We start from the raw sequence: 25,190 nt of genomic DNA on the forward strand, positions 1-25,190 counted from the left end.
AGCTATGTAGGAACCAAATCGAGGCTCTTGCTGTTTTGGGTTTGTATATATCTCTCTGTGCCAATAGGGTTTTGAGTGATGGATGGGTGGGGTACAGAGCTCTGGAAACCCTAACTTTCAAATTAAATTGAATTTATCCTGAAGCTCACCCCCAAATGTATAAGCTTTCAGGTCGAATTCTCCTGCCACAACCTTTCTAATGATGAGCAGCTCCTCCCATTCTCTCCCAGTCATCTCTCTCTTTCCTCCTCTCCCCTCCTGCAGGAGTTCTTCAGCACCTCCACCTAGTCACCCCGCTCTCTCTCTCACACACAAGGGAGGGCTCCATTTGTAGAAACAGATGATATAAATGACAAAGTTTCCGAGGACAAATGATACAAGATCTGCAGTAGAGTTTGCTCCTGGGAGAAAGGATCGTTCTTCCTACATGAAGAGCATCAGGAAGGGGAGGAAGTAAATGATGCAGCAAAGAGAGAGTTAACAAGAGCAGGTCTAGGAGCAGGCAAGCCACTCTTCCTCTTATCTTAGGTTCAGGTTCTGTTTCTCTGCAATTTTAAGATTAGGCAATACCTGCTCAGGGTACAAAATTCAAAGCAAAAAAATAAAGGGCACATAACAAGTCTCCTGCCACCCTGGAGCCCAGACTCCTGGTTCCCCACTCAGAGGCCAGCTCTGTGGATTCTTCTCATTAGGGCACCTCTGATCTGGGGGTGGCACGGAAACCTCCAAAATGGTGCGGGAAAGCTCTGGGGTGAGGGAGGTGAGGAGGAAGCTCCGTGTTGGAGGCAAGGAGGGGTGATGACAACCAGGATTCCACACCCAGCCGACTGGTGCCTGGCGGAGATCCGATCCCACAGTGTGGACAGGGCACCTGCGGCTGCCCCCTCCCAGCCGCCCGATCCTCAGGAAATAGCCCAATTCCCTGGCAGGAGGCTGGCCTGTGACTTTTTCTTTTTAGCGTTATTGTCTGTTAGGCTTTTTTTTTTAATGTTGTGGTTTATTCCCACAGCTTTCCCTTCAGCTGAAAATTTGAGTGCTTCTGGATGAATGTTTGTTTATATATGTCATGTTGCTGTCCTTTCAGGGCCAAATACCTGCATCTGAGGCAGGAGACCATGTTTGTTTTTTAAACTAAGTGGAACTGCCAAGCACCCTCCCCTAGATTATGGAAAGTTACCCTATCAGGAGTTTACAGAAGAAAAATCTCTGCCAGTTACAGCAGGTATTGAGAAAGAAGGAGGGAGGGAATGAGACAGAGACAGAAAACCTGAATAATCCTTGGCAATTCTGAGTGTGACACAGGATTCTCTTCTTTCTTAGCAATTCTGTGCCTCGTTTCTGATAATTTTAGGGTCTGCTATGTCTCTTGCTATGAGAATTAGCATCAGCAGCTTTCAAAATGACTTACCAGTTAACCCCTCCAGAAATCTTAAGACATTATTCTTTTCTTCTCCAAATTTCCCATCCCTAAGCCTTCTAATTCTCCTTCAAATTTCCATCTGTAAAGTTAATACAATCCAATAAGAAAATAATGTGCTCTTGAGACGTTGACATGCTCAGAGCCATTTTATCCTGCCCTAAAGCCTGGAAAGTTTGAATTTTCCTTAGGATAAAAAAGTAAGAAATAATAGAATAATTCACTGTACTGTAACAATTAAATCCAGCAATTTAACATTATGCATTGGTAAATATAAAGCTCGCAACGACCCGAAGTCTCCCATGTATTGAACAGACAAAAACAAAGTTATAAATCTAAACCTCCTATTCTGAACCACATTCCTAAATGTAAATAAGCATCCAAGCATGCTGCTACATATCTTTAGAGAAGCAATTACAAACAAGCCTTATCAGTCGCTAAGTCACCAACGCACACAACGCTTATCTGCTATGCCCTCTACTGGATAGAGTACACAAAGCAAGTCACATTATTTCCAATTAATTTTTGGCATCCTCTCTCCGCATCTGTTTTAGGAATGCAAGGCGTGAAATTTATAGTAGCAGGTTTAATATTCCAGCCAGCCAAAATTATTTTGCTACAAGGACTTACCTTCGGTAGAATATTTTGGGCTGGCACATTTTTTTTTAAATGCATAGATTGCTTCTCCTCTTCTTGCAACCCACTGTCCCAACTCTCAAGCTGTCACCAAACTCAGTACGTGGCAGGAATAATTTCATGCTGAGTAAAATGTGTTTAATTTCACATCCTGTAAGAATAATTACTTAGCATAATGCCATTTAAAATGTATTTCTATCTGCAAATGCTAATGAAGCTACAAAAACCTGAATCATTTTTGGAAAGAATTAGGGAATTAAGGGTGCTTCGCCTTCAGTCCCTCTTCTCCCGGAGAAGGACCGCCTGAAGAGAGAAACCCGGACCACAGGAGTAATCCGAGGCGAGACCCTGCTGTCTTCAAACTGGGTTTGAGTCCAGTGGCTTTTCAGGGAAATTAATCCCACAGACCTCTCCTGAGCTCCCCCAAGGTGCTGAACCAGAGCTGCAGGCTCCCTGTTGATGCCCAGTCCTCACCCAGGTCCCAATGGACGGCCCCTAGAAGGGGGCTCAGGCTCAGGGCCAGTGAGGACCACCTACCCAAATGGCAGGTCTGTGGTCTTTGCCCTTAAAAATCTTGTCCCTTTGATCATCAGTGCGCCCAAGTAGTAAAGACCATTGTGTTAGATATTGCATGTCTTGAGGTTTAAAGCTTTCAATAAGGAATGAAATGACAAGGACTAAAATAAAAAAGGAGCACGTTGCCTTAAAAATGTTCTTTAAATTCTTTTATTGTGAAATCATCTTAGAATTATAGAAAAGTTGCAAAAATAGCTCAGAGAGTTCCTGTGTATCTGTCCCTCAACTTCACCTAATTTAATATCTAACATGACTTCAGGGGCTTCCCTGGTGGCTCAGTGGTAAAGAATCTGCTTGCAATGCAGGAGCCACAAAACATGCTGGTTCGATCCCTGGATCAGGAAGATCGCCTGGAGGAGGGTATGGCAACCCACTCCAGTATTCTTGCCTGGAGAATTCCATGGACAAAAGAGCCTGGTGGGCTATAGTCCATAGGGTCCCAAAGAGTCGGACACAGCTGAAGCAACTTGGCACATGTGACCGCAGTACAACAAAACCAAAAACCTGACATTAGTGCAATATTATTAACTACACGGCAGACTTGGGTTCAGATTCACTAGTGTTTCCACTAATACTTCCGTTCTAGAATCCAACCCAGGATCCCATATTCCATTTAGTTGTCACAACTCCTTAGTCCCCTTCAATCTGTGTCATGCTCTTGGTCTCTCCTTGTCTTTCACAACTGTGACACTTTTGAAGTGTCCTGGTCAGGTATTTTGCAGTGTCCTTCCATTTGGGCTTGGGTGCTGTTTTCTTGTGATTACACTTGTGAGGTTATACGTTTTGGGCAAAACTGCCATGGAAGTGCTGGCTGCTTCCCATTGCTTTGTGGATGAAGGACCTGTTCTCTTCCAGCAGTGGAGTGAAGCAATAGCATGTGCTGAGGGCCCAAGGGAGCCACTGCACCTCTTAGAACCTGGAGGTGGGTCCCAGGGAGTCAGGCATTGAGTCTAAAAGCACTCAGCATGCTTCTGTTACCTGACTTCTCCCTTCTTGGTTACCAAGCTAGCAATGCAGAAGTGAGGTTTCTTCTGCGTAGGCAGACAGCACTAGAGTTTTTTTTTAATCCAGTACTGTTGAGATCGGCAGAAAAACAAGGTGTGGCCAAGGAGGGCAGAGTATTCTGGACTCTAGGCAGAAAAGAGGTGTGGGGAGAGGAGGACCAAGGGGAAGTGTAGGGAGAGGGACTACTCTGCAGTCCAGTGCAGCCGTGTCTGGGTTCATCAGGGCTCTCTATGTCCTAAGGATGAGACTTGGACATCTAAATGGGTGGGAAGCTTGTTAAACTATGTTGAAGCGGTGGTGGTAAACATTTTTCAACCAGCATTTGTAACAGTGAGAGATTTGCTCTGTTGGGTTAAATGTAGTGGTGGTGCCCAAGGATCCTCTGTAGATTTTCAGTGCTTGCATTTGGTTTTCTCCCTCTCTAGATTGGAAGCTCCCTAGGGGACGGGCTCCTGTCTCTCTGGTTCCTACCTCTCCCCACTCCTCACCTCTCACCCCGCCCTCAGCCCCACTGAAAACCTATTATCCAGGCCTGGAACACTGTAGGAACTCAAAAAGTGATTATGGATGAAATGAATTTTTAAAAATGAGTTGTAAAGCAGTGAGTGGATGAGGTCCTCATTTAGGAAACACCCTGATGGGCACTCCACTCCTTCCTTATTGGAAGTCTGTGGCTCTGGGCCCAAGATTCATTTCTTCATCTGTTCGGCACTTCTTGGTTACACTCTTAAAATTACCAGGTTTCCTTATAATTTAAATGACACATTTGTAATTACTATAAAATGACACATTGTAATTTAAATGGAATTGCTTTTCAGATGCATGTTTACTGAGAACTTTTTAATTATTCAGGAGAGAAGCAAAGCAACAGGAGGCTTTGAAGACTTGTCCTTGGTGTGTAGTGGGATTGAGCTCTGGTATTCGCTTGCATTAATGAGGACCCGCAGCACCGTGAGCAGTTGCTCTGCACTGGGTCATCTTCAGTGCATGCCGTCTATATCAGCCCATTTCGTCCTCACAGACACACCATGCGGTAAGTGTGCTATGACCCCCTTCTACAGATGAGGACGATAAGGCATGCAGACACTTGCACTAAGTCATCCCGCTCCAGAGTGCAGAGCTGGGAGTCCAGCCCTATCCACTGGGTGTTCTAGTGCTGTCTAAAAAAGGCCTGTGCTTTCTGGAATAGCCTGTCTCCTGGACAGGTGAATGGAAGAGTTGGGAAAGACTAGGTTTCTGCTCTTTCAGGCACAAGTGTGCCCATGTGTGTGTATGCCCGTGTGTATGTGTGTGCGTGCGCTGCTTCATGCAGGCAAGGAGATCTTGAGTTGTCCCTCCTTCTATGGGAGGTCCCAGTGAGTTCTTGCAGAGATTGCACACCACTGAGGGAGCTTTCAGATGAGAGCAAGGTATTTGTTCAGGTATTTCTTTAATCCAGCAGCACTATAATAAAAAAGAACATAAAATATCTATCTTACAAAATTTCAAGCAGGTCACATTTTTCACAAGATAGTTATTATTAATAAGCACAATTATTATGAAATCTCATGAAATTGCTTTAAAATAAAGTTCTAGTTTTGATTCTTATATGCTGCTGCTGCTAAGTTGCTTCAGTCGTGTCCGACTCTGTGCGACCCCATAGACGGCAGCCCACCAGGCTCTGCCATCCCTGGGATTCTCCAGGCAAGAACACTGGAGTGGGTTGCCATTTTCGTCTCCACTGCATGAAAGTGAAAAGTGAAAGTGAAGTCGCTCAGTCGTGTCCGACTCTTTGCGACCCCATGGACTTCAGCCTACCAGGCTCCTCCGCCCATGGGATTTTCCAGGCAAGAGTGCTGGAGTGGGGTGCCGTTGCCTTCTCCGTGATTCTTATATAGGCTCCCATATTTACCTTTGGACTTCCCTGGTAGCACAGCTGGTAAAGAATCTGCCTGCAATGCAGGAGACCCCGGTTGGATTCCTGGGTCGGGAAGATCTGCTGGAGAAGTGATAGGCTACCCACTCCAGTATTCTTGGGCTTGCCTCGTGACTCAGCTGGTAAAGAATCTGCCTGCAATGTGGGAGACCTAGGTTCAGTCCCTGGGTTGGGAAGATCTCCTGGAGAAGGAAAAGGCTACCCATTCCAGTATTCTGGCCTGGAGAATTCCATGCACTGTATACTCCATGGGGTCTCAGAGAGTCAGACATGAGTGAGCGACTTTCACTTTCACATTATCTTATACAATTAGCTCATAGTTTTCAACATGTTTAGGTTCTGTAGATCAACTATTTCATTGTTCACAAGGGGATATGTGAAAGGAGAAAAGTATCATCACATAAATTCGTGCAGCATGGCTTGTGTGGTCACATCAGGAGTCTTCGTCTTATGAGCACCACTAAATGTATTTGCCTGCCAAAGATGAAAAGCCAGACTACTTCCAATACTGACAGTAAATGCAGAAATGAAGCCATTCAATGGATATTAAATGGAATTACTTGTTATGACAATAATTATTATTGTTATCATTTTTACAAATCACATACATGACTTCAGAGCCAAATTTGAAATAAATCATCTAGACACTGAATTGGTAAGGCTCATAATTAGGAAACCAGATATTTAGTTCTTCGGAGAGGCTTCTGACCTCATGGACACTGGTTTTCAATAGAGTGGCTGAACCAAATAGAACAATCATGAACACTGGCTCTAGCTGGTTTTAGTCTCTGGGAGGAAAAGTCTAATTCCCAATGAACACTCCAGTGCAGATAGGACATAGTTCCTCCTGCAAAACATAGAAATACTATTCTGTTTTGAACCCTGCATATGAGCAGGAAGGAATATATAAAGTACTGGGACATTTTTCAAATGGAACTTTCAGTAGCTGATTCAGCTGGAATGTAATTTATGCTAATAAGTTCCTGGGTTTCAAAGTGACTTTTTCTTATCACACTAAAACCTTTTAATTTGGATATATATTCCTAAGTCCAGAATGGTAGAAAAATTCTCTATCAAAAGCCAGGGATACAACTGGCCTGGTGTAAAAAGGAAGGAAAAAAAAAAAAAAGAAATTATATTCCAGAATTTTGGAGGAGGGCAAGAAAGAAGTTCGATGTATGGCTTTTAAACAATTTCCTACGACATAGTTCTTGATTTCACACACCATTTACCGCAGGAAAAGTTTATCACAATTTTAATATGACTGCATAATTTGGGGATTTCAGTGTGACACAGAGTTGAGAGTAGAATGTAACTAGTTTCATTTAACTGTGATGGAAGAAGGGAAAGTATACCAGATTGGGCCAAGAAGCGTGTGCTCTGGCTCCTATCTAGGTTAGTCGCACTAGTTACATTAGATGATCCCTTCCCCAATCTTCTTGGCATTAACATTCAATAAATTTGGATAAATTCTCTGAGTCCAGTGGCTTTCAGATTTATCCCTTACTGTGATCCACAATAAGAAGTACATTGTATATTATGACCTAGTTCACCTACCTGTATAGATTTGTATGTAAATGTTATATCTATATCTCACTATATTAATATCACTCATAGTAAGATATGCTGGACATAAACCACACATACATACATGTGAAATGAAACAAAGTTTTATAAAACAATAGTTACTCTCCTTACCTCTGGTGCATTATGATATCTTTTATTCTATTTCATTAAGAAAAAGCTTGTCAGTTTCCACTAAACTGACTTTATGACCCAGTTTGACAGTCACCTTAACACACAGAATTGGTGACGGTCATATCACCTTAACTAGGCAGTCCTGCACGCTGAAGAACTGCCTCCAGTTGAATGCAGATAACTGCAGAACTCTGATTCCCGAAAGAGAAATTTAAAAATTCTGTAAATACCAGTCTACATATTGAAGGAATACGCTCTAATTTTAGTGAAAAATTATGACACACTAAATAAAAACAATGCCTAACTACTGCTAAGTCACTGCTAAGTCACTTCAGTCGTGTCCGATTCTGTGCGACCCCATAGACGGCAGCTCACCAGGCTCCCCCGTCCCTGGGATTCTCCAGGCAAGAACACTGGAGTGGGTTGCCAATTCCTTCTCCAATGCATGAAAGTGAAAAGTGAAAGTGAAGTCACTCAGTCATGTCCGACTCTTAGCGACCCCATGGACTGCAGCCTACCAGGCTCCTCTTTTCCTGGGGTTTTCCAGGCAAGAGTACTGGAGTGGGGTGCCATTGCCTTCTCCAATGCCTAACTACAAGTACTCTCTATTAAGCTCTGCATAACTGAACTTTGGTTTTTCATTTTTCTATAAGCGAAATTATTTTTGAAACTTCTTTTCACCTGTTAGATTGGCTTTTAACTCTTCAAGCAGAGGAATCTAGTGTTTTGATAAATGAGTCATCTTTTTTTAAAATTAATTTTTATTGGAGTATAGTTGTTTTACAATATGGTGTTAATCATCTTCTGTTTATAAACAACACTTTTAAAAGTTCCTGTGGCTTATGCCAGAATATTTTAAAAGAGCCTTTGATTTTTTTTAAATATTAACTTTTAAAAGCACTGTTAATAATAAAACACTTATAGGGAATTCCCTGGTGGTCCCATGGTTAAGACTCTGTGCTTCTACTGCAGGGGGGCCTGAGTTCGATTCCTAGTCAGAGAGCTAAAATTCTGCAAGCTATGTGGTGCAGCCAAAAAAAAGTATACAATGCTTTCCTTCTACTTTCAAAACCCATTTGGGGGAAAATACCATAACAAGATTTTAGTCCTTGCATCTTTTACCCTGTCCTCTAATCCTCTGTTGCAGTTTTGTTAGAATGCCAGGGATTTCTTGTGTCTCAGACAGTACACAAAGATGTGGGGTAATAAGTGATTCATTTAGGTTCCTTCACACTACAGTCTAAGGGAGGGAAAATTGAGTCTAACTTCCCAAGCATTGTTCCCTCTGTGGCTTTAGTCACACTTTAGTTATTTAGTTGCTAAGTTGTGTCCGACCCTTGGAAACCCCATGGACTGTAGCCCTTCAGGCTCCTTTGTCCATGGAATTTCCCAGGCAAGAATACTGGAGTAGCTTGCCATTTCCTTCTCCAGCGGATCTTCCTGACCCAGGGTTTGAAACTGTGTCTCCTGCATTAGCAGGCAGATTCCTTACCATGGAGCCACAAGGGAAGCCCCTTTAGTCACACATACTTATGCATATAAGTGACAACCACAGGTATTAAGGGTAGTTCCAATGGTTCAACCATTAGGGAATATTTTATTTATATGAGAAAAGCTCCAGAAAGATTTTCTTTAAAAGGTTACATTATTTTAAAAAACTCCTTAAACATGTATTTATTTGGCTGTGTTGGGTCATAGTTGAGACACTCAAGACCTTTCGTTGCGTCGTGTCAGCTTTTCCAGGCGTGGCACCTGGGCTAAGTCGTTCTGCAGCATGTGGGAATCGTGGTTCCTCCACCAGGGATTGGACTTGCGTCCCCTGCATTGGAAAGTGGATTCTTAACCACTAGACCACCAGGGAAGTCCCCAAATAACTCCGTTTCAGATCACATTTCTAAAATAGAAGTTGGTTATGGTTTGCATATTTTAAAAAAGGACAATCTCCATTTACTAGTTTATCATATGTAATATATAAAGAACTTGCCAATATAAAAATTATACCTCATCTATTCTTACCATCTCATACGACTTATAACAAATTCTAAACAACATTCTGAATGGGTTAAAACTTAGATATGGCTTATTTCTATTTATCTTTTATTAGACCTTTGTTTAACATAAACCTCATCTAATGGCACCAAAAAGACCTGTGACTACTTGGGTGCTCTGTGAAATTGGAGCATGTGGATGGCAACGTGGTCCATTTATTTGCCTTTGTGTTCGATTTATATCTTGAAACTTTCTTATCAACTTTTAAAAAATCATCACATTATCTGTGCTATTGAAAATTAACCCTCACCAATAGCACTTGGGATCAGTGGAAAAGATCCAGATAATTCCATTTACAGGGCAACAATTTCAGGCTCTGTGTTTACAGTTTTGGAACCTCTACCTGTCTCTCCCCACCGTCTTTTTTTTTTTTTTTTTTTTTGCAATATGATACAAACTAATCTTTCCAGTATATGCAAATATATACTACATTGTTGAAGAGCAATCAGAATTTTTTCTTAAGAAAAATCCCTTTCTCAAGATATATTCCGATTAGTTTACTTTCCAATATCCAGGTAAGCACATCGTGCTATTCCTGAGGCTTTTTTTTTATCATCCACGCTGATCCAAATCAAACAGACCTTTAGAGTGTGCTGACAATGACGTCTTCATTGAATATGATCGCTGCTGAGCTTCAGCTCCCTGTTTGCTCTGTAAGTCTGTGCCAAGATCTTGGCCTTTAGATGTTCCCAGAATCCCTGGAAACATCAGTTATTTGTTTCTAAGTGTAAGTCTTAGGATGGGCTTGCATCCACAACAAGATATGAGGATGAACAAAGCAGTGTGAATCTCCTACTGGGTTAGACTTTCTTTACCGTTTTACCACAGGGCTCAGAGCCAGTTAGAAGAACAGAATTTTAAGTATTACTCCTCACTGGTGCTTTCACAAAATATACCAGAATTAAAACAGAATAAAAGGATTTGCTTTAATAGGATCCATTTTTTTCAATCTTTGGTATTAACGTTTTTCTTAAATGTTAAAAGTATTAATATTTCTAAATTCTGAAAGATATTGATGGGAACTCTGAAAAATGACTCACATTGTTTAACTTTCAAAATACGAATTTAAAAAACTACTCTTCATATCCTAGTCTGATGTCTTAAAGAAATCAGCAGGGTATCATACAATAATCCTAACACTCAAAAAGAGCTTTATTTAAGTATCATAAAGGGTATAAACATCCTGGTGCTATCATTAGAAAGTACTAAGAATGCAGGCAGAAATAACATTTCACTCCTATTAGAAGACTTCAAAATAGGACACAGGTCATTGATTCCCTTCTCTTTTGGCTACATTTTGAATCATAGAACAAAGGCATTAAAAAAAACAAATGGATCCTTTGGAAAAACAAAGAAGAAAGTCAACAGCAAGAAGCAAGTATATCTCCCATCAGCGGCAACAGGGCTGGGGAGGTTTGTTAGCGAACATGGAAGCCACTACCCCCTTCTCCACTGGCCCTCTGGTGTGTGCCAGCCTTAGTGCTGGGCAGGAGGGCACTGCAGCCTGTGGAGAGGCAGACAGTGCTTCTGGCTCCAACTTGCTCCTTAGGCCAAAGTCCAGGCAGGAGTTGGCCTTGTGGGGTTCCTGTCATCCTGCCAACCCATGGCACTCCAGGGACACTGCTAGGGGAATGCTGGCCAAATCCTGCATGAGAAGTCACCTTCTTCACATTCTCTTCCATGTCAGGGGTTAGACTGAAGGAAACCCCTTCTGTCAGGTTTTATGGTGTTTGTGCACTAGCCCAGGAGAAGGAAGGGAAAGAAAAGAAAGCAAATGGTTTAACCTCACAAAATAGAAAGAATTCTTCAAAGTAGTTGATCTTGGAATGAAGCCCAACATCCCCAAATCTCAGCTCAGTTTGCTCTTTTGCCATTCACTGCTGGTTTTTAGAAATTTAAATAATTATGACCCCATCTACAGTGGGCCATCGTATCACTGCTTTCTCAAAGAGAGTGGTCCAAAGTCACAGTTGCACAAATACAGAATAATCTACGCAGCATCTGACAACAGTCAATATGCAAAGCATATTCAGATGTATATGAGGTATCATAGCATGAACAGACATTTAAAATGCAGATATTTAAAGAGGCCCTCATTTGCCATACTTATGGCCATAAGTAGGAAATATTACTCCAAAACAAGATGTGTAGGTAGATGCTGAAATGAACATTTACATATTATTCCGTATACAGAATATAGATTTCAAAAACCAACATGATCATCTCACACACACACAGTGTCTCTTCTGAAAAAATAAAGACAGTGCATTTCCAGGGAATGAGTATATGAATTTTATTGCACTGTTTAAAAAGAAAAGTAGAAATCATAATCTTACATAATTCCTTCAAATGGATCAACTGAGACAATTTCTCAATGCTTCCTTAAATTTTTACACCACACTGAACTCCAACAGGTTTTTTGTTTTAAGGTAAACCAGGTTTTTGGTTCTTCCCTGTGGAGAAGTTACTTTCAAGTCAGTGAAAGTTCTTGGCCCATGATTAAAAGTCTTTGCCAATTAGTACTCAACAACTTCAATTCATTTTTTTCTGGTTCAAGATGAGTAGGAGCCTAATAAGGCTGTGATAAAAGGGCAAAAGGCACTGAGAGCCAAAAGCGGATTAATGAGCTCCTCCATTTATTTGTCTTCCTAACAGCTGAACTGTTACAACTATTGACACTCTTCAAAAGGTTCCGCTCTGAACCCTGTCCAGGCGCTGCAGGCTCCGATGGACATCTTCAAATCCAGAGAATGGAGGGGCAAGGGCTTCCCCTGTGTGGTGCCAAAACCAACAAAGCCCCATGGATCAGGTAATGAAACTTCAGCTTTTCCCCCTTTGAGATTTATTTACTGGCAGCTGACAAGGGGCAAATTCAGCTCGAATTGTGCAGTCAAGGCCCTGTCAAGCTTTTAGAGGCACCCTTGTCTTGAAGCACCTTCATGACTGGCATTTCACTCAAAAGCCCTCGGCACTGGCCCTTAACAGCTTATGACATCACAAAGGACACTCCAGACAGATGCCTACATGGCATCCTGCAGCATTTTAAAAGAGAATTAGTGGTTTTAATTATGGTCGTAGTATGAAAGGGAACCATGCAAGCTCCACAGGAGACCTTTGATCAGACCCTTTCGCTAGTACAATGCCACGGAACTGTGACTATTCCTGGTAAGGGGCCTTTTCTTGCTGAATGACTCACCAGTGATCTTTGAATGCAGACAAGCTTCTAGCCCTCCCTCTTCATTAGTGAGCATTTCTATACAGGGGCCTATATAGTGCTTGGAGTTTAGGAGCTATACAATTGGGGGAAAAGAATCCCTACAGATTCAGGCCTCTACTTAGGAAGTGCTGAAGGACTCTGAGTGACTTTATTCATTAAAACAGGTTGCTATTAATTAACTGTCATAATAAAATAAAGAACTATTATTTGCATTTCTTACTATGTTCTCTTTAGTAATATGTATAAAAGATGCTTGTAACAGAAATGAATTTATTGAACCACTTCCCCACACCCCTGAACCCCCACTGCCCCCCCTTTTGGCAGCAGGAAGCCTCCTAATTATTGGGTCCAGATTTATGAGTCCAAATAGAAGTAAAACATGAATATAAAATTAATTAAGGAAAGACAAAATCCTTTTTACTTGCCAGTTTAAGCAACTGAAGAAAAAAAAAGCAAACAATTAGCTTTACTTTTTTAGTGATTTCAGAGAATGATCAAACACAATAAAACCTTAACTTTTTTCCAAAATATCATCTGGTTGGTATTTAGTTTGAAGTGTGAGATTATGTAACAACTACAGCTACTCAAAAAAAAAAAAAAAGAAAGAAAGAAAACCAATGCCCCCCCATCCCCCGCACCCCAAACAGTACTCTAGCTTGAAGTGTAACAAGATTTATTAAAAAAAAATAATAATAATTTCATTTCTGGGAGCCAGAGAATGTCTTTGGTCTGGTATTAATATTTTAAGAATTTAATTTTAATACCAATCCCAATAAGCAGGGCCCTTAAGATTCATGGTCGATATTTTAAGTATATGAAAATAGTTCATTCTTTGCTAGAATTTAATCAAGCAAGTCATTTGATGAAAGGTTGTGTAAGTAGGAAGATTTTTCAAAATATTCTCACTGAAATGCTAATTCAGTAACACAGGCTAAATAGAATTTGTGGAAATAGCACATCTCAGTTTCTAACTCCGCCGTAAAACAGTACCGTTACTGTTTTACTTATAACACCATGTTACTTATATCTGGGAGATGACCTAGTCTTCCGTTTTTTAATGCCATTTCTTTTCTTGGAGGAAAAACTTTTGGACTTGGGAATTTTGGAAGCTGAAAGCTGAGCCGGTTTTTCACAGTTTGCTGTCTCAGCCATTTTTCATGTTTCTCAGACTTCGTAGTTCCTTTCTTAGGTGCTTTAGAGCAACTGAAATATCGGCCAGCTGGGGATCATTCTGGGCCTTGCGAGTGTAGAGACGGAAGTGTCTGATGGTTTCAGATAACAAGACTTCAGGGTCTGCACTTCTTTCCTGAAGGCGCAGCATCCGTTCACAGGAGATGGCGTAGTTCTTGTGCCAATTCACCGGGTGTTCCCTTCGTAAATAGACAATCTCCTTATAAAGCTGGAAGACAGCAAGAACATTGACATTCCATTGTTATCCCTTGACTTTTTAAAAAAGACTAGAAAACACAAAGGAATTAATAACACAGGGAAAAATAAATGCAAGCAGCCTGTAGTAAAAATCTAATCGTTGCTAGGCCATGCAGAAAATGCAAGGATGATACTGTAATTATTACAGTAGCAGGAGGCAAATGCATTTCATATAAAGCTGTTTCTGGGGTTTTTTGGATGTTGCGGAGGGAACTTTAGACACACTGGGTCAGGACAGAATGCTCTTCCTCCAGAGAGATGTTCTGGGAAAGGGATTTGGTTCTAATTCATGGAAAGCTATTTACTCAACAGGCAGAAAGGTTGAAACTCTAAATTTAGCTATTAAAGAAAAAAAAAGTAACTTTCTTTAGAAAACTGCATGGAAAAAGAACCTGAAGAAATTTCAATTTTGTCCCTCATTTTTACATAAAATTCTCTCTACATTATAAACAACAGTATTAACAATAGTAGCAATAGAAAACCTCTAACAAATCCAGCATCCAACAGGCTGGGCATAATATAATTTAAGAGACACCCTTAAAGTGAGATGTTGAAAATCTCCAGTGTCCTAAAATAACAATTTTCATAGTTAAAACTCTGCCCCCAGGAATTCAGAATTTTGTTTTTCAATATCAGATATAGTGTTGATTGGATAGAATTAGAATCTTTAATATTGAGTTTTCTAGAGGAAAAAGATAAAAAATTAACAAATAAACCAAAAAAGTAGATGCAAATCTACAAAACAATATTATGCTTGCTTATTGGGGAATTTCACAACCTTCTTGGGGATTTTCAAATTGAAGTCAAATCCACAGGCACTTGAGTTAACCAGTAGCCTCCATTAGAGCACAGGACAAGTAATGATGCTTTCTCCAGGGACAAGGGCTTTTTGAATTAGAACTATACTCATTACATCATTCAGTTGAGAGGGACCCGATTATATTATCTGTTTCCCCAACTCCTACTCTAGAGTAGACAAATGCATATCCAGTCTTTTTCAAAACAACATCCCCATGAAAAATTCCCCAATCTGTATTTTTTATGTCATTTTGATATTTAATAACTCTTAGTCCCGAAGTTGCTTTTAAAGCTATTTTCCCTTTGCCTTCACTCCATAAAATAGGAAAGAGTCACCTCGTACTTTTCATAGACTTCAAAGCTATTAAGTCAGCATTTTATTTTCTTGGTAAAATGTCCAAAGCTTCTCTACTTTTTCTCATAGTCTTTTTTATTTTCCCTATCTGCTGCTCCTCTTCCTGAGCCTCCCTCCAATGAGGGACATGTGTAAAATGCACGGCAGGCTGCCCTGCACAAAGTCGGTGCTCAGGAACTGCTCAGGTTCTTTTCTTAGCCGTTTTCAAAATCCTGATTAGATTTTGGAGTGCAAGATGGATGCCAGCAACTCAGTAAGCACTTTCCAATGGCTCAAGAGAATAAGAGGCTCACTCACAACCTCCCTGCTACGTCTTCGGACATCAGAACAGCCATACTACCCTTTTCTAAAACACTCTGATCCTGGTGTCTCATCAGCTCATTCTGGATGGACCATTAGTCACATGTGCTGTATCTTAAGAAGCTAACAGTCATTTTTCATCATGTGGGAATTGTATTTCCTCCTCTAAGCGTGAATCTTTGTGACACTAAGTTTAGTGGAACATATTCTAGTTTGGGGGGCATCTTCAGTGTATCAACTGTATTCCTAAAGATAACAGATCATTCTTGCTTTCCCAGTACACCTGAACTTAATGTTCTGGATAACTATTGAGCAGGACAATGTAAATAATAACAAAAATATCTTCTATACCTAACAAGAATGTTCTTGAAAAACCTGTGCGAGGAGGTGATTTGTGTTGACTCATCAAGTATTTGAGCTCCTTTGTCTTGCAAATGATGTCACATACCTGGAGACACACGTGAAGGAGATACCTATAGATTATGTCACAGACTTGTGTTCACTGAACAGAGTAATGCCTGCAGGCCCAAAGGGACAATAAATCCATGAATTGGCTTTAGTGGTGGCCTAACGACTGACCACGGAACAGATCACTGATGAGAACATAAAATAGTACTAAGTCTCGGATTCCTCCCAACTAAATACTTGTTTTTAGTTTTTGTTTTTCACAGAATCACAGGGTATTAGAGATGAAATGGATCTGACATGGCCAGGACGTGAGAGATAATCTATAAAATTTACAATCCACTTTTTTTTTTGAAAGAAAAAATAGAAAGGTTAATTGGCCCACAGTTAACAGTGAATGGTGGAGCAGGCCTTGAACCAGGACTCCCTGACTGCCAGTCAGAACTCCAGAACACTGCTTCCTGTATCTAGTCCCTGGCTGTCCTTGATGGGCACCTCGGAGGTGTCCACCTCTATCCCTGTGGTTTCCTGCACCACATGTGTCTGGCTGGCTTCCTCTGATCTTTCAAGATGACACTGCAGTGACATCTCCTGTGGCAGCTTTCCCTCCCTTCTGCGCCACCTCTCCCCAGGAGGCTGTGCTCATATGCCTCTCACTGTCCCGTGGCACCCCTGCACAGCTCTTGTATTTCTCACTACTAACAGGACTTTATCTTCTATCTCCCTCTCTGGCGTGTGCCCATTTGACAGCAGGGCCAATGCCTGATCATCTCCATCACAGTATTTGGTACAGACTGGGTGCTCCATAAATGCTCTGTGAGTAAATGAATACATGAGTAAACCATGGACCAATAAGCACACAATTGAGGAGTAAAAGCTGTCACACTAATTGGACACCATGCTATTTTGACTCAGTCCCAAACAAATGCCCTGGCTGAGTAGATCCACAGCAGCCCAGAGACAGCATAAATAATCACTTGCTAGACATACAGCTCCTGGGCTCCATTCTCACTGGCTTTTGCCAGGATGTCTGTTTCCTATACTGCAGGCTCCAAGACTATCTCAGAAGGCGGGGAAGAGGCCAGTGCTATAAACCACAGAAAAGCAGGGCCTTGTTAACACAGTGCTACAGCAAAGCAAGCCTCTGGTCTGTACCCTCGTTCCCATCACAGAGGACCAGCTAAGCAAGAGCCTTAGCGTGCCTGGCTGTCTGGCTTCCTGGGGTTATTCTCCACGACCCTTTCTCTCTCTCATGAAATCTCAACCAGCGATGGTCCGATCGTTTCAAGTGTTGCCAGGGTCATGACTTTTGTATAGAGGGCGACCCATCAGAACTGCTTTTTAAGAAAATAAAGCCATCATCTTAGCTTCCTATTACTGTTGTAACAAATCAGCACAAATGTAGTGGTTAAAACATAGCAGTTAAAACAATATAAATGTATCATATATTTCTAGAGGCTCTAGAATCTGTTTTTTTTTTTTTTTGCCTTTTCTAGCTTTCAGAGGCTGCCTGCACTTCCTAACTTGTGGCCCCTTCCTCCATCTTTCAGGCCAGCTACCTGGCAATCTTCAAATCTCTTTCTGACCTCTGCTTGCAATGCCATGTCTCCTTCTCTGACTCTGACCTTCCTGCCTCCTTCTTCTAGGGACCCCTGTGATTATATTAGGCCCACCTGGATAATCTAGGATAATCTCCCCACCTCAGGATCCTTAATCACACCTGCAACGTGCCCTTTGCCGTGTAAGGCCACATATTCACAAGTTCTGGAGATGAGGACATGAACTTCTTACATTATTTTGTCAACCACGGTCATTTACTTTAAATATTATTTGAGAGACACATGACTGTTTTTCCATTTGTACTGATTTATAATGCCAAATAAAGCTGGAAACAAAAAAAGTAAAAACTCTGTGATACACTCTCTTTACATCCCAAACAGTCACCACTACCCTCCCACCAAATGTATTTATATATGTAAAAGTGCAACATACGTTATAGGCGTGAGTGTAGAGTTGAGCTTTCACATTTGAAGGCAAACTTGCACTTTCTGCCAGGTTAAAGATGAAGAACGGTGTTTTCATCCTGGGAGTGGGAGGGTGTTCACATCAATTTCACATTCAAAACTAAATCGGCCAGACTTTTCCATTGATGAGGATCATACAGAACCCTTTATCGTATTCTTTTCACTTCTTTCATATTCACAGAAGTTTACTCTGAACCAACAGTAGCCCTCCCCCACCCCAAGACGCTGCATTCTGTTCATCATCACTGTTGTGCATCACCTTCCCTCCAGATGTACATCTTCACTGTGCAAGAGCAGCTGGGAGGGGAGACTTGCTGAGTCTGTCAGCACATCCCCGAAGATACCCATCACGACGGCTCATGCCGTGTGTGACCAGTTCTTCAAAGGTGGCTGGACTCTTTGACCACATGAACTCATCCGAATTGTATTCAGCACTCCAATTAAATCAATACCTGCCCGAATAATGACCTGCTTTCTTCATGTGATTTCTCCCCAAGCTTTCCCACACTGTCACACTGAAGAACCGTGCAAACATTTGGTATATCTTTGATTAGTCCCTCAAAGCAAGTATTTGTTCTTATAACCGGGTTGATAACTTGAAATATGCAATTTTCTGACATTTCCAAAACACTACTACAAACACTTTTTTGTAATTGTTATTTTGTCAAGAACCATATTTCTTGACAATTAAAAAAAAACCCTGTTTAAACATATTACACCCTAACTCAATTTCTGGTGCACTCAGCCCCTGGCCCAGAGTGGGCATCAATCCATTTTTCCTGGAGGAAGTACTTCATACTTGGTACCCCTGTCTGCATCACTTAGGCCTTTTACATTTTAGGCCAAAGTCTGTTAGTTAGTGTTAGATATTTTGAATATTTTAAAATAATGGCAGGAACACAGAGAGACAAGAGCATCACTGTGAAGTGTTCATTTCACATAGGAACAGGGAAGTCCAGCATCTAGCACGTGAACAGTCAAATCTCTTGGAATATGTCTGTCTGCTCCACTGACAATAGGAACTGTGTCGTATTCCAATGTGTAGCCTCCAAGCCTAGCGTGGTGCCTGGTTTCTAGGAAGTTTTCAATAAGTGCTTAAATAACTAACTAGCACATTACACATGGGACAGGGTGGTAATTATCAATCTCTCCTTAATCAATTACACTGACTTTGGTTTAGTGGAGGCGGGAGAGCACAGGAGTGATGAATGTTCCAGTCAGAGAGAGGTGAATTTTGGACTCTATTGGTAGAGCTATGCGGCCTACAAGTAACCTCTCTGCCTTTAGTTCGTTCTTTTTGTAAAATGGGGTAAGATTGACTTCTCCACAGGTTGCTGTATGGATGAAATGAGATTATGCCTTAGTAACAATTAGTACAATGCCCCAAACAAAAAAATCGCTCATAAATATTACTTTTATTATCACCATGCCCCACTGCTGCTCAAATGAAAATTGCCACAAGCTACTTCTACTACATTAAAAGTAGACTGCAAACCGAAAGTATAAGTTAGTCACCTTGCTTGCCACATCTCTTCATTGGCCACAGATTCCCAGGAAGAAGGATCAAACCTGTAGTTAGAAGAAAATGGTAACATTTTCCTGCCAGTTACCTTTATTGTTACGGACATGTCATTTTTGTTTTATAATCTTACAAGGCAAATAAAATAGGTTGCATCTTGAAGAACAGATAGAGACCAAAGTAACAAACTTATTCCCTTAGAAATATTTGATGGTTAGGAATCTGAGGTTTTGGTAAATGTATTTGTAATCTGCATGATGAGCCCCACTGCCTCACAGGAGCACACTAAAGCTCAGTGGGAAGAGGCTGGAGGCTTCCCGAGAGCTGTCAGGCGGGCAATGGGGTAGGGGTGAGGCCTGGGTCCCTCTGTGGGCACAGCTGAAAGCCATAGAGCTGTGAGAAGAGGGGACTCCTGGCTTTGATAAATCGTTGTTGGAGCTAGGATGCTGCTCAAAGAGCACTGGCTAAACCGTTTGCCGATTTTTTCCCACTTAATTAAAATTTCTCTTAGCATGTATCTACTTTGACAAAATGGAGGCAGTGAGTGATGCTGTGTACCTGTACTGTCATCGGCTGTTTGGAGAACAGGGGATTTTCCAGCTTTTCCTCACAATGGTCACAGAGTACTTTGATAAACAACTACTTATCCAGCTCTGGCTGGAGCACAGCAGTGGGGTCTGTTTGCTCATATCGACTCAGAAATCTTCGGTAGCATTTGTTCATATGATTTTGAGTGTTGCTCTTGAATTATAGGCTTATAGCTCAGTTGGTAAAGAATCTGCCTGCAATGAAGGAGACCCCAGTTTGATTCCTGAGTCAGGAAGATCCTCTGGAGAAGGGATAGGCTACCCACTCCAGAAGTCTTGGGCTTCCCTTGTGGCTCAGCTGGTAAAGAATCTGCCTGCAATGCGGGAGACCTGGGTTCGATCCTTGGGTTGGTAAGATTCTCTGGAGAAGGGAACAGTTACCCACTTGAATTATAAGCAGTAATTATCTAATCTTTGCATAATTCATAATTTAATTTAAAAAATAGGCAATAGAGAGCCTATCTTTAGATGGTGACTCCTTTTCCATATGGGAGAGAGTCAACTATAGGTAGAGATGCTTCCAGAAAGACTAATCAAAACAACAGAACGAGGCTAACGGCAAACAGTTGTGAAGAAAAAGTTACTTAAATCCCAGTCTTCCTACACAGAAGTGATCTGCCATTCTTTTTTTTTTTTTTCTTGTTTTGGCCACACCATGTGGCATGTGGGATCTTAGTTCTCCGACCAGGGATGGAACCTGAGCCCTTTGCTGTGGAAGTGGGGAGTCTTAACCACTGGACCACCAGGGGAGTCCCTGATCTGCCATTCTTGAAGAAAACAAATAGAAGTGACAAGTTTCTGTGGGTGGAGACTATCAGGGACAACAGAGTGCGCTTTAAAGCTCTGCTTCAGTTCACGAATCTCTCCCACTTTTAGGGTCTGAGGTACAGGATGACGGACCATGTGGCATTACAAGAGCTGGATGTGGATGGTGGCACATATCTAACTACATGGTGCCCACTTAACCATCACTGCCTTTCCTCCACCTCTCCATTGTTCTTCAAGCCTGAGGACAAGAAATATAAGTTCTCCTTCTCTATCACGGTACTCTGTGGGCAGCAAATAGCAATATTAACTACTAATAAAAAACAAAAACAAAAATCTAAAAAATTAAAAGGCATTTCAAAATTCAGTGAGTTTTTTAGGCACACAAAACAGCTACACACTGATGGCAAACAACTGCCCTCCATACCTTCCATAGCTTTCAGTCCAGTTGTAGATATTTCTCGTAAGTTTAATCCACTCCTCAGGGTTGAATACAATCTCTGAAGAAACTAATTTGTCACAAGAACCCCATGGCCAAAGTGAATAATTCTTTTTCCAGGTTGGGTCGCCTTCGTGAATTCCTATGCAAACAAACGTTTCTTTTCTATTGAAGACAGAAAAATATGTATTATCAGCTTAAGGTTCTAAATGCCAAATACATATAACTCAGGAAGGGTCATTTTTTACTCTAAACCTCAGTTACCAATAAACCATTTGTGAACACTTTGGTTTCTTTAAATCTCTGCCAGTAGATTGCTTTAAATTTATATTAGTGGGGGAAAAAAGCTGTCTGGAGATTGAAGGGAAGCACACAGACATAAATAATAAAACCTACCTGTTTTTGACACAGAAATCAGAAGAAATCAGGTGGGGACAAAGGGACAAATACAAGGAAAGAGTCTGTGGTTCTGTCTCATGTGTAAATAGACATATTATTTGCTACCTTCTAAATTTTATAGGTGGAAACATGTCTTTGTATTAGTAGTACTACTAATACTAGTAGTCTTTCTGTCCTCCAATTTCCATTGCATTTTACTTTTAATCTCTTTTAGCATTATTTTATTGAACCTACGATTTTCATTTACAAATCCTTCTGAGTAGCCCAGAAGTAGCCTGAGGATAGGCTCTTTATCTCTAAATTAATTCTGAAATCTAAACATGGAACAACTATCTGAAGACTCTGAACAGTAAATGGTAGAAAGAAGATTGAGGGAAGAAAGCAGAATTCTGAGTTCCACCAAATCCGTGGTGAGTTTACTCCTGTTCATCTTCCAGGATTACCTGGCCTGAACTCAAGGAAGCCTGAAACCCAAAATACATACCAAGTGAGAACAAAAAGATCTCAAGAGAAGCCTTCCTCTTGCTTTTTTCCTGACTCCAAGGAGCAGGAAAAGGAACTTGTAAGGATTGAAAGAGCAGAGGAAATCCCCAGAACTTTTTCCTTTCCCTCTTTCCCTGGGCACCAGACAGCACTGTGCCAGCAGCAGAAGCAGCAGCACAGTGGCAGCTGGGCAGGTTCCTGCAACTCTGTGGAAGTGGACGCTGCTCGCTAACCAGAGGAGCCATGGTTCCAAAGATTGGGAGCAAACTCCCATTACTCCTCCACTGGATGGGCTTCATACAATTTTAGAAAGACAGAATGTGTGTCAATGAACTTGAAGCTAGATCAAGAGAAATTGTATACTTTAAACAAAGAGGAAAAAATACTGAAAGTATAGAGTCTTAGGTACCTGTGGAACAATATCAAAAGGTCTAACACTGGAGTCATCAGAATCCCAGAAGAAGAGAAAAAAGGTGGAGCAGGAAAAGTACTTAAAGAAATAACGTCAGAAAACTTCCAACTTTTGTGAAAGACACAATCGTTCAGATTCACGAAACTTAGTAAATCCCAAGCAGGTTAAACTCAAAGAAATTCATGCCCAGATACATCATAATCAAATTGCTTAAAATTAAAGACAAAAAATCTTGAAAGCAGTCAGAGAAAAACAACACATTTCACACAAGGGAAACAATGATTTGAATAACTGCAGATTTCTCAACAGAAGCCATGCATGGCAAAAGGATATAAAATAACACTGTTAAAGTGATGAGAGAAAAAAAAGAACTATCCAACCCAGAATTACATATCCAGAAATATCCTTCAAAAATGAAGGTGAAATAAAGACTTTTTTGGGTAAAGAAAGACTAAGAGAATTCACTGCTAACAGTCTTGTTTTGAAAGAAATGCTAAAGGACTAACTTCAGAAGGGAGAAAAATGATACAAGATGGAAAGCTCGAACACCAGGATTGAAGGAAGAGCAACAGATCTGGTAAATATCTGAACAGATATCTAAGACTACTTTTTCTCTTAAATTAAAAAAACATATGTTGAAAACAAAAATTATCACATGTCTAATATAACATGTTTGACAACACAATCAAAAGTGGAGTAAAGGAGCTTACACACCAGTAAGATTTCTACAGTTCACTTGAAGTAGTAAATTGGTTTAGTCACTAAGAGATGTCCGACTCTTGTGACCCATGGACTATTGCCCGCCAGGCTTCTCCATCCGTGGGATTTTCCAGGCAAGAGTACTGGAGTGGTTTGTCATTTCCTTCTCCAAAAGTAATAAATAGATTGTGATAGTTAAATATGTCTGTATACTGTAATTCTAAGAGCAACCACTGAAAAAAATTTACCAAGAGACACAGTAACATGGAATGCTAAAAAAAAATCAAATTATCCAAAAGAAAGCAGGAAGGGAAACAGTGGAATGAAAAACAGAAGACCAAACGGAAAACAAGTAATAAAAGGATAGATGTACATCTAAAACATGTCAATATTTACATTAATGCAAATGGTCTGGATATAAATGAAATGATAGACAAATTGTCAGAATGGATAATAAAACAAGAGTCAAATACGTGCTATCTACAAGAAACCCACTTTAAACATGACGTAGGTGGCTAAAAGCATAAGAAAAAAAAAAGATATGCCATGAAAACCCTAATCAAATTAAAACCAGTCAAAAACCCCAGAAGTATTTTTTTTTTTTGTAAATACAGAAAAAGGTGCAAATGCAATTAAATGAAGAAAGAATATAAATGTTTTCAACAAATGATATTAGGACAAATAACATTCATAGGCAAAAATATCTTTGTTCTAAGCAAGCCCCTTGTAAAAATTAACTCAAAAGTGATTTTTGATCTGAGATATAAAACATAAAACTGTAAAAATCTTAGAAGAAAACATGAGATAATCTTTGTGACCTGGCATTAGGCAAGAGTTGTTTGACAGGAGATCAAAAAGTATGATCCATAAAAGAGAAATATGATAATTGGATTTCATCAAAATAAAAATTACCTGCAAAAGACACTTTGAAGAGAACAAAAAGACTAGGAAAAAATATCACATGTTTAATAAAAGATTTGCATCTAGAATAGACACAGAACTCTCAAAACTCAATAGTAAGAAAACAAACAATCCAATAAATCCAATAATCCCACTCCTAGGTATGAAAACATATTCATACACAAACCTGTACATGAATGTTTATAGCAGCTCTATTCACAAATAACTGGAAACAGCCCAAATGTCCTTGAATAGATGAATGGATAAACTGCAGTACGTCTATACAAAGGAATATTACTCAGTAACAAAAAGGAATAAACTATTGATACACAACAATAACTTGGAAGGATCTCAGAGGCATTTTGCTAAAGTAAGGGACGCTAGTATCAAAAAGTCACATACTTTATGAGTCCATTTATATGACATTCTGGAAAAGGTAAAACTACAGTAACAGAAGAGGCCTGGCATGCTGCGATTCATGGGGTCGCAAAGAGCTGGACACGACTGAGAGACTGATCTGATAGTAACAGAGGATAGATCCGTGGTTCTGAGGGCTAGGGGTCTGGGCACAGTATAACAACAAAGGAGCAGAAAAAGGGAGTTTCTGGGGTCATGGATTTGTTTTGTATCCTAACTGTTCTATCTACTTGGCAAATTCTTTCTTAGTCTTTGAGTCTCCAAAGTTCATCCATACCAGTATTATCATGCTTACCAGCTGATACTATAACTTATCTGTTTCACATTTAAGGCATCACTTGACATCTGTCTCAAAGATGGTAACAGCAGGGATCACACCCATCCATCTGCAGCTAGTACAGGTGTTGGGACATTTTTAATACCCAAAGTTTATTAAATAAATGCTGAATGAATGCCCCTTGGCAGAATTAATTGCTTCCTCATCCATGGTCCCAGAACATTTGGCTTACACTGTCAATTAAGTCATCCATTTAGTAAACACACATTGAACATTTACTGTGTCTTACACTTTACAAGGCTTTGTTAGTACAGAGCTTACACCATTATGGCTAACTGTATTCATATCTATGTATATATACAACTAGATTGTAGTCTACTTAAATCTGGAACTGAGTCTCACTTTATTGCCTAATACAAACGGATAGACAGTAGGTTCAATTAGTGTTTAAGACGTTCAATTAAATAAAC

General features: G+C 40.5%; 1 protein-coding gene across 1 annotated transcript in view; it reads right to left on the minus strand.

The window, feature by feature from the left end:
• Positions 1-11,564: 11,564 nt before the first annotated feature.
• The window catches only part of TMEM260 (transmembrane protein 260), a 72,779-nt gene continuing 59,153 nt past the window's right edge, over positions 11,565-25,190 (minus strand). Inside the window, exons 14-17 of the mRNA XM_086319035.1 lie at positions 21,122-21,298; positions 19,339-19,392; positions 17,792-17,882; positions 11,565-13,912 (exon numbers count right to left, since the gene is read on the minus strand). Coding sequence (XP_086175161.1) covers positions 13,658-13,912; positions 17,792-17,882; positions 19,339-19,392; positions 21,122-21,298 — 577 coding nt within the window. The 3' untranslated portion in view covers positions 11,565-13,657. The remainder of the gene's footprint in view (positions 13,913-17,791; positions 17,883-19,338; positions 19,393-21,121; positions 21,299-25,190) is intronic.

Source organism: Bos grunniens, chromosome 10 (assembly GCF_055505025.1).
Source record: "Bos grunniens cultivar Pamir isolate PY7600 chromosome 10, Bosgru_T2T1.0, whole genome shotgun sequence".
In the NCBI taxonomy this organism is placed as follows: Eukaryota; Metazoa; Chordata; class Mammalia; order Artiodactyla; family Bovidae; genus Bos; species Bos grunniens.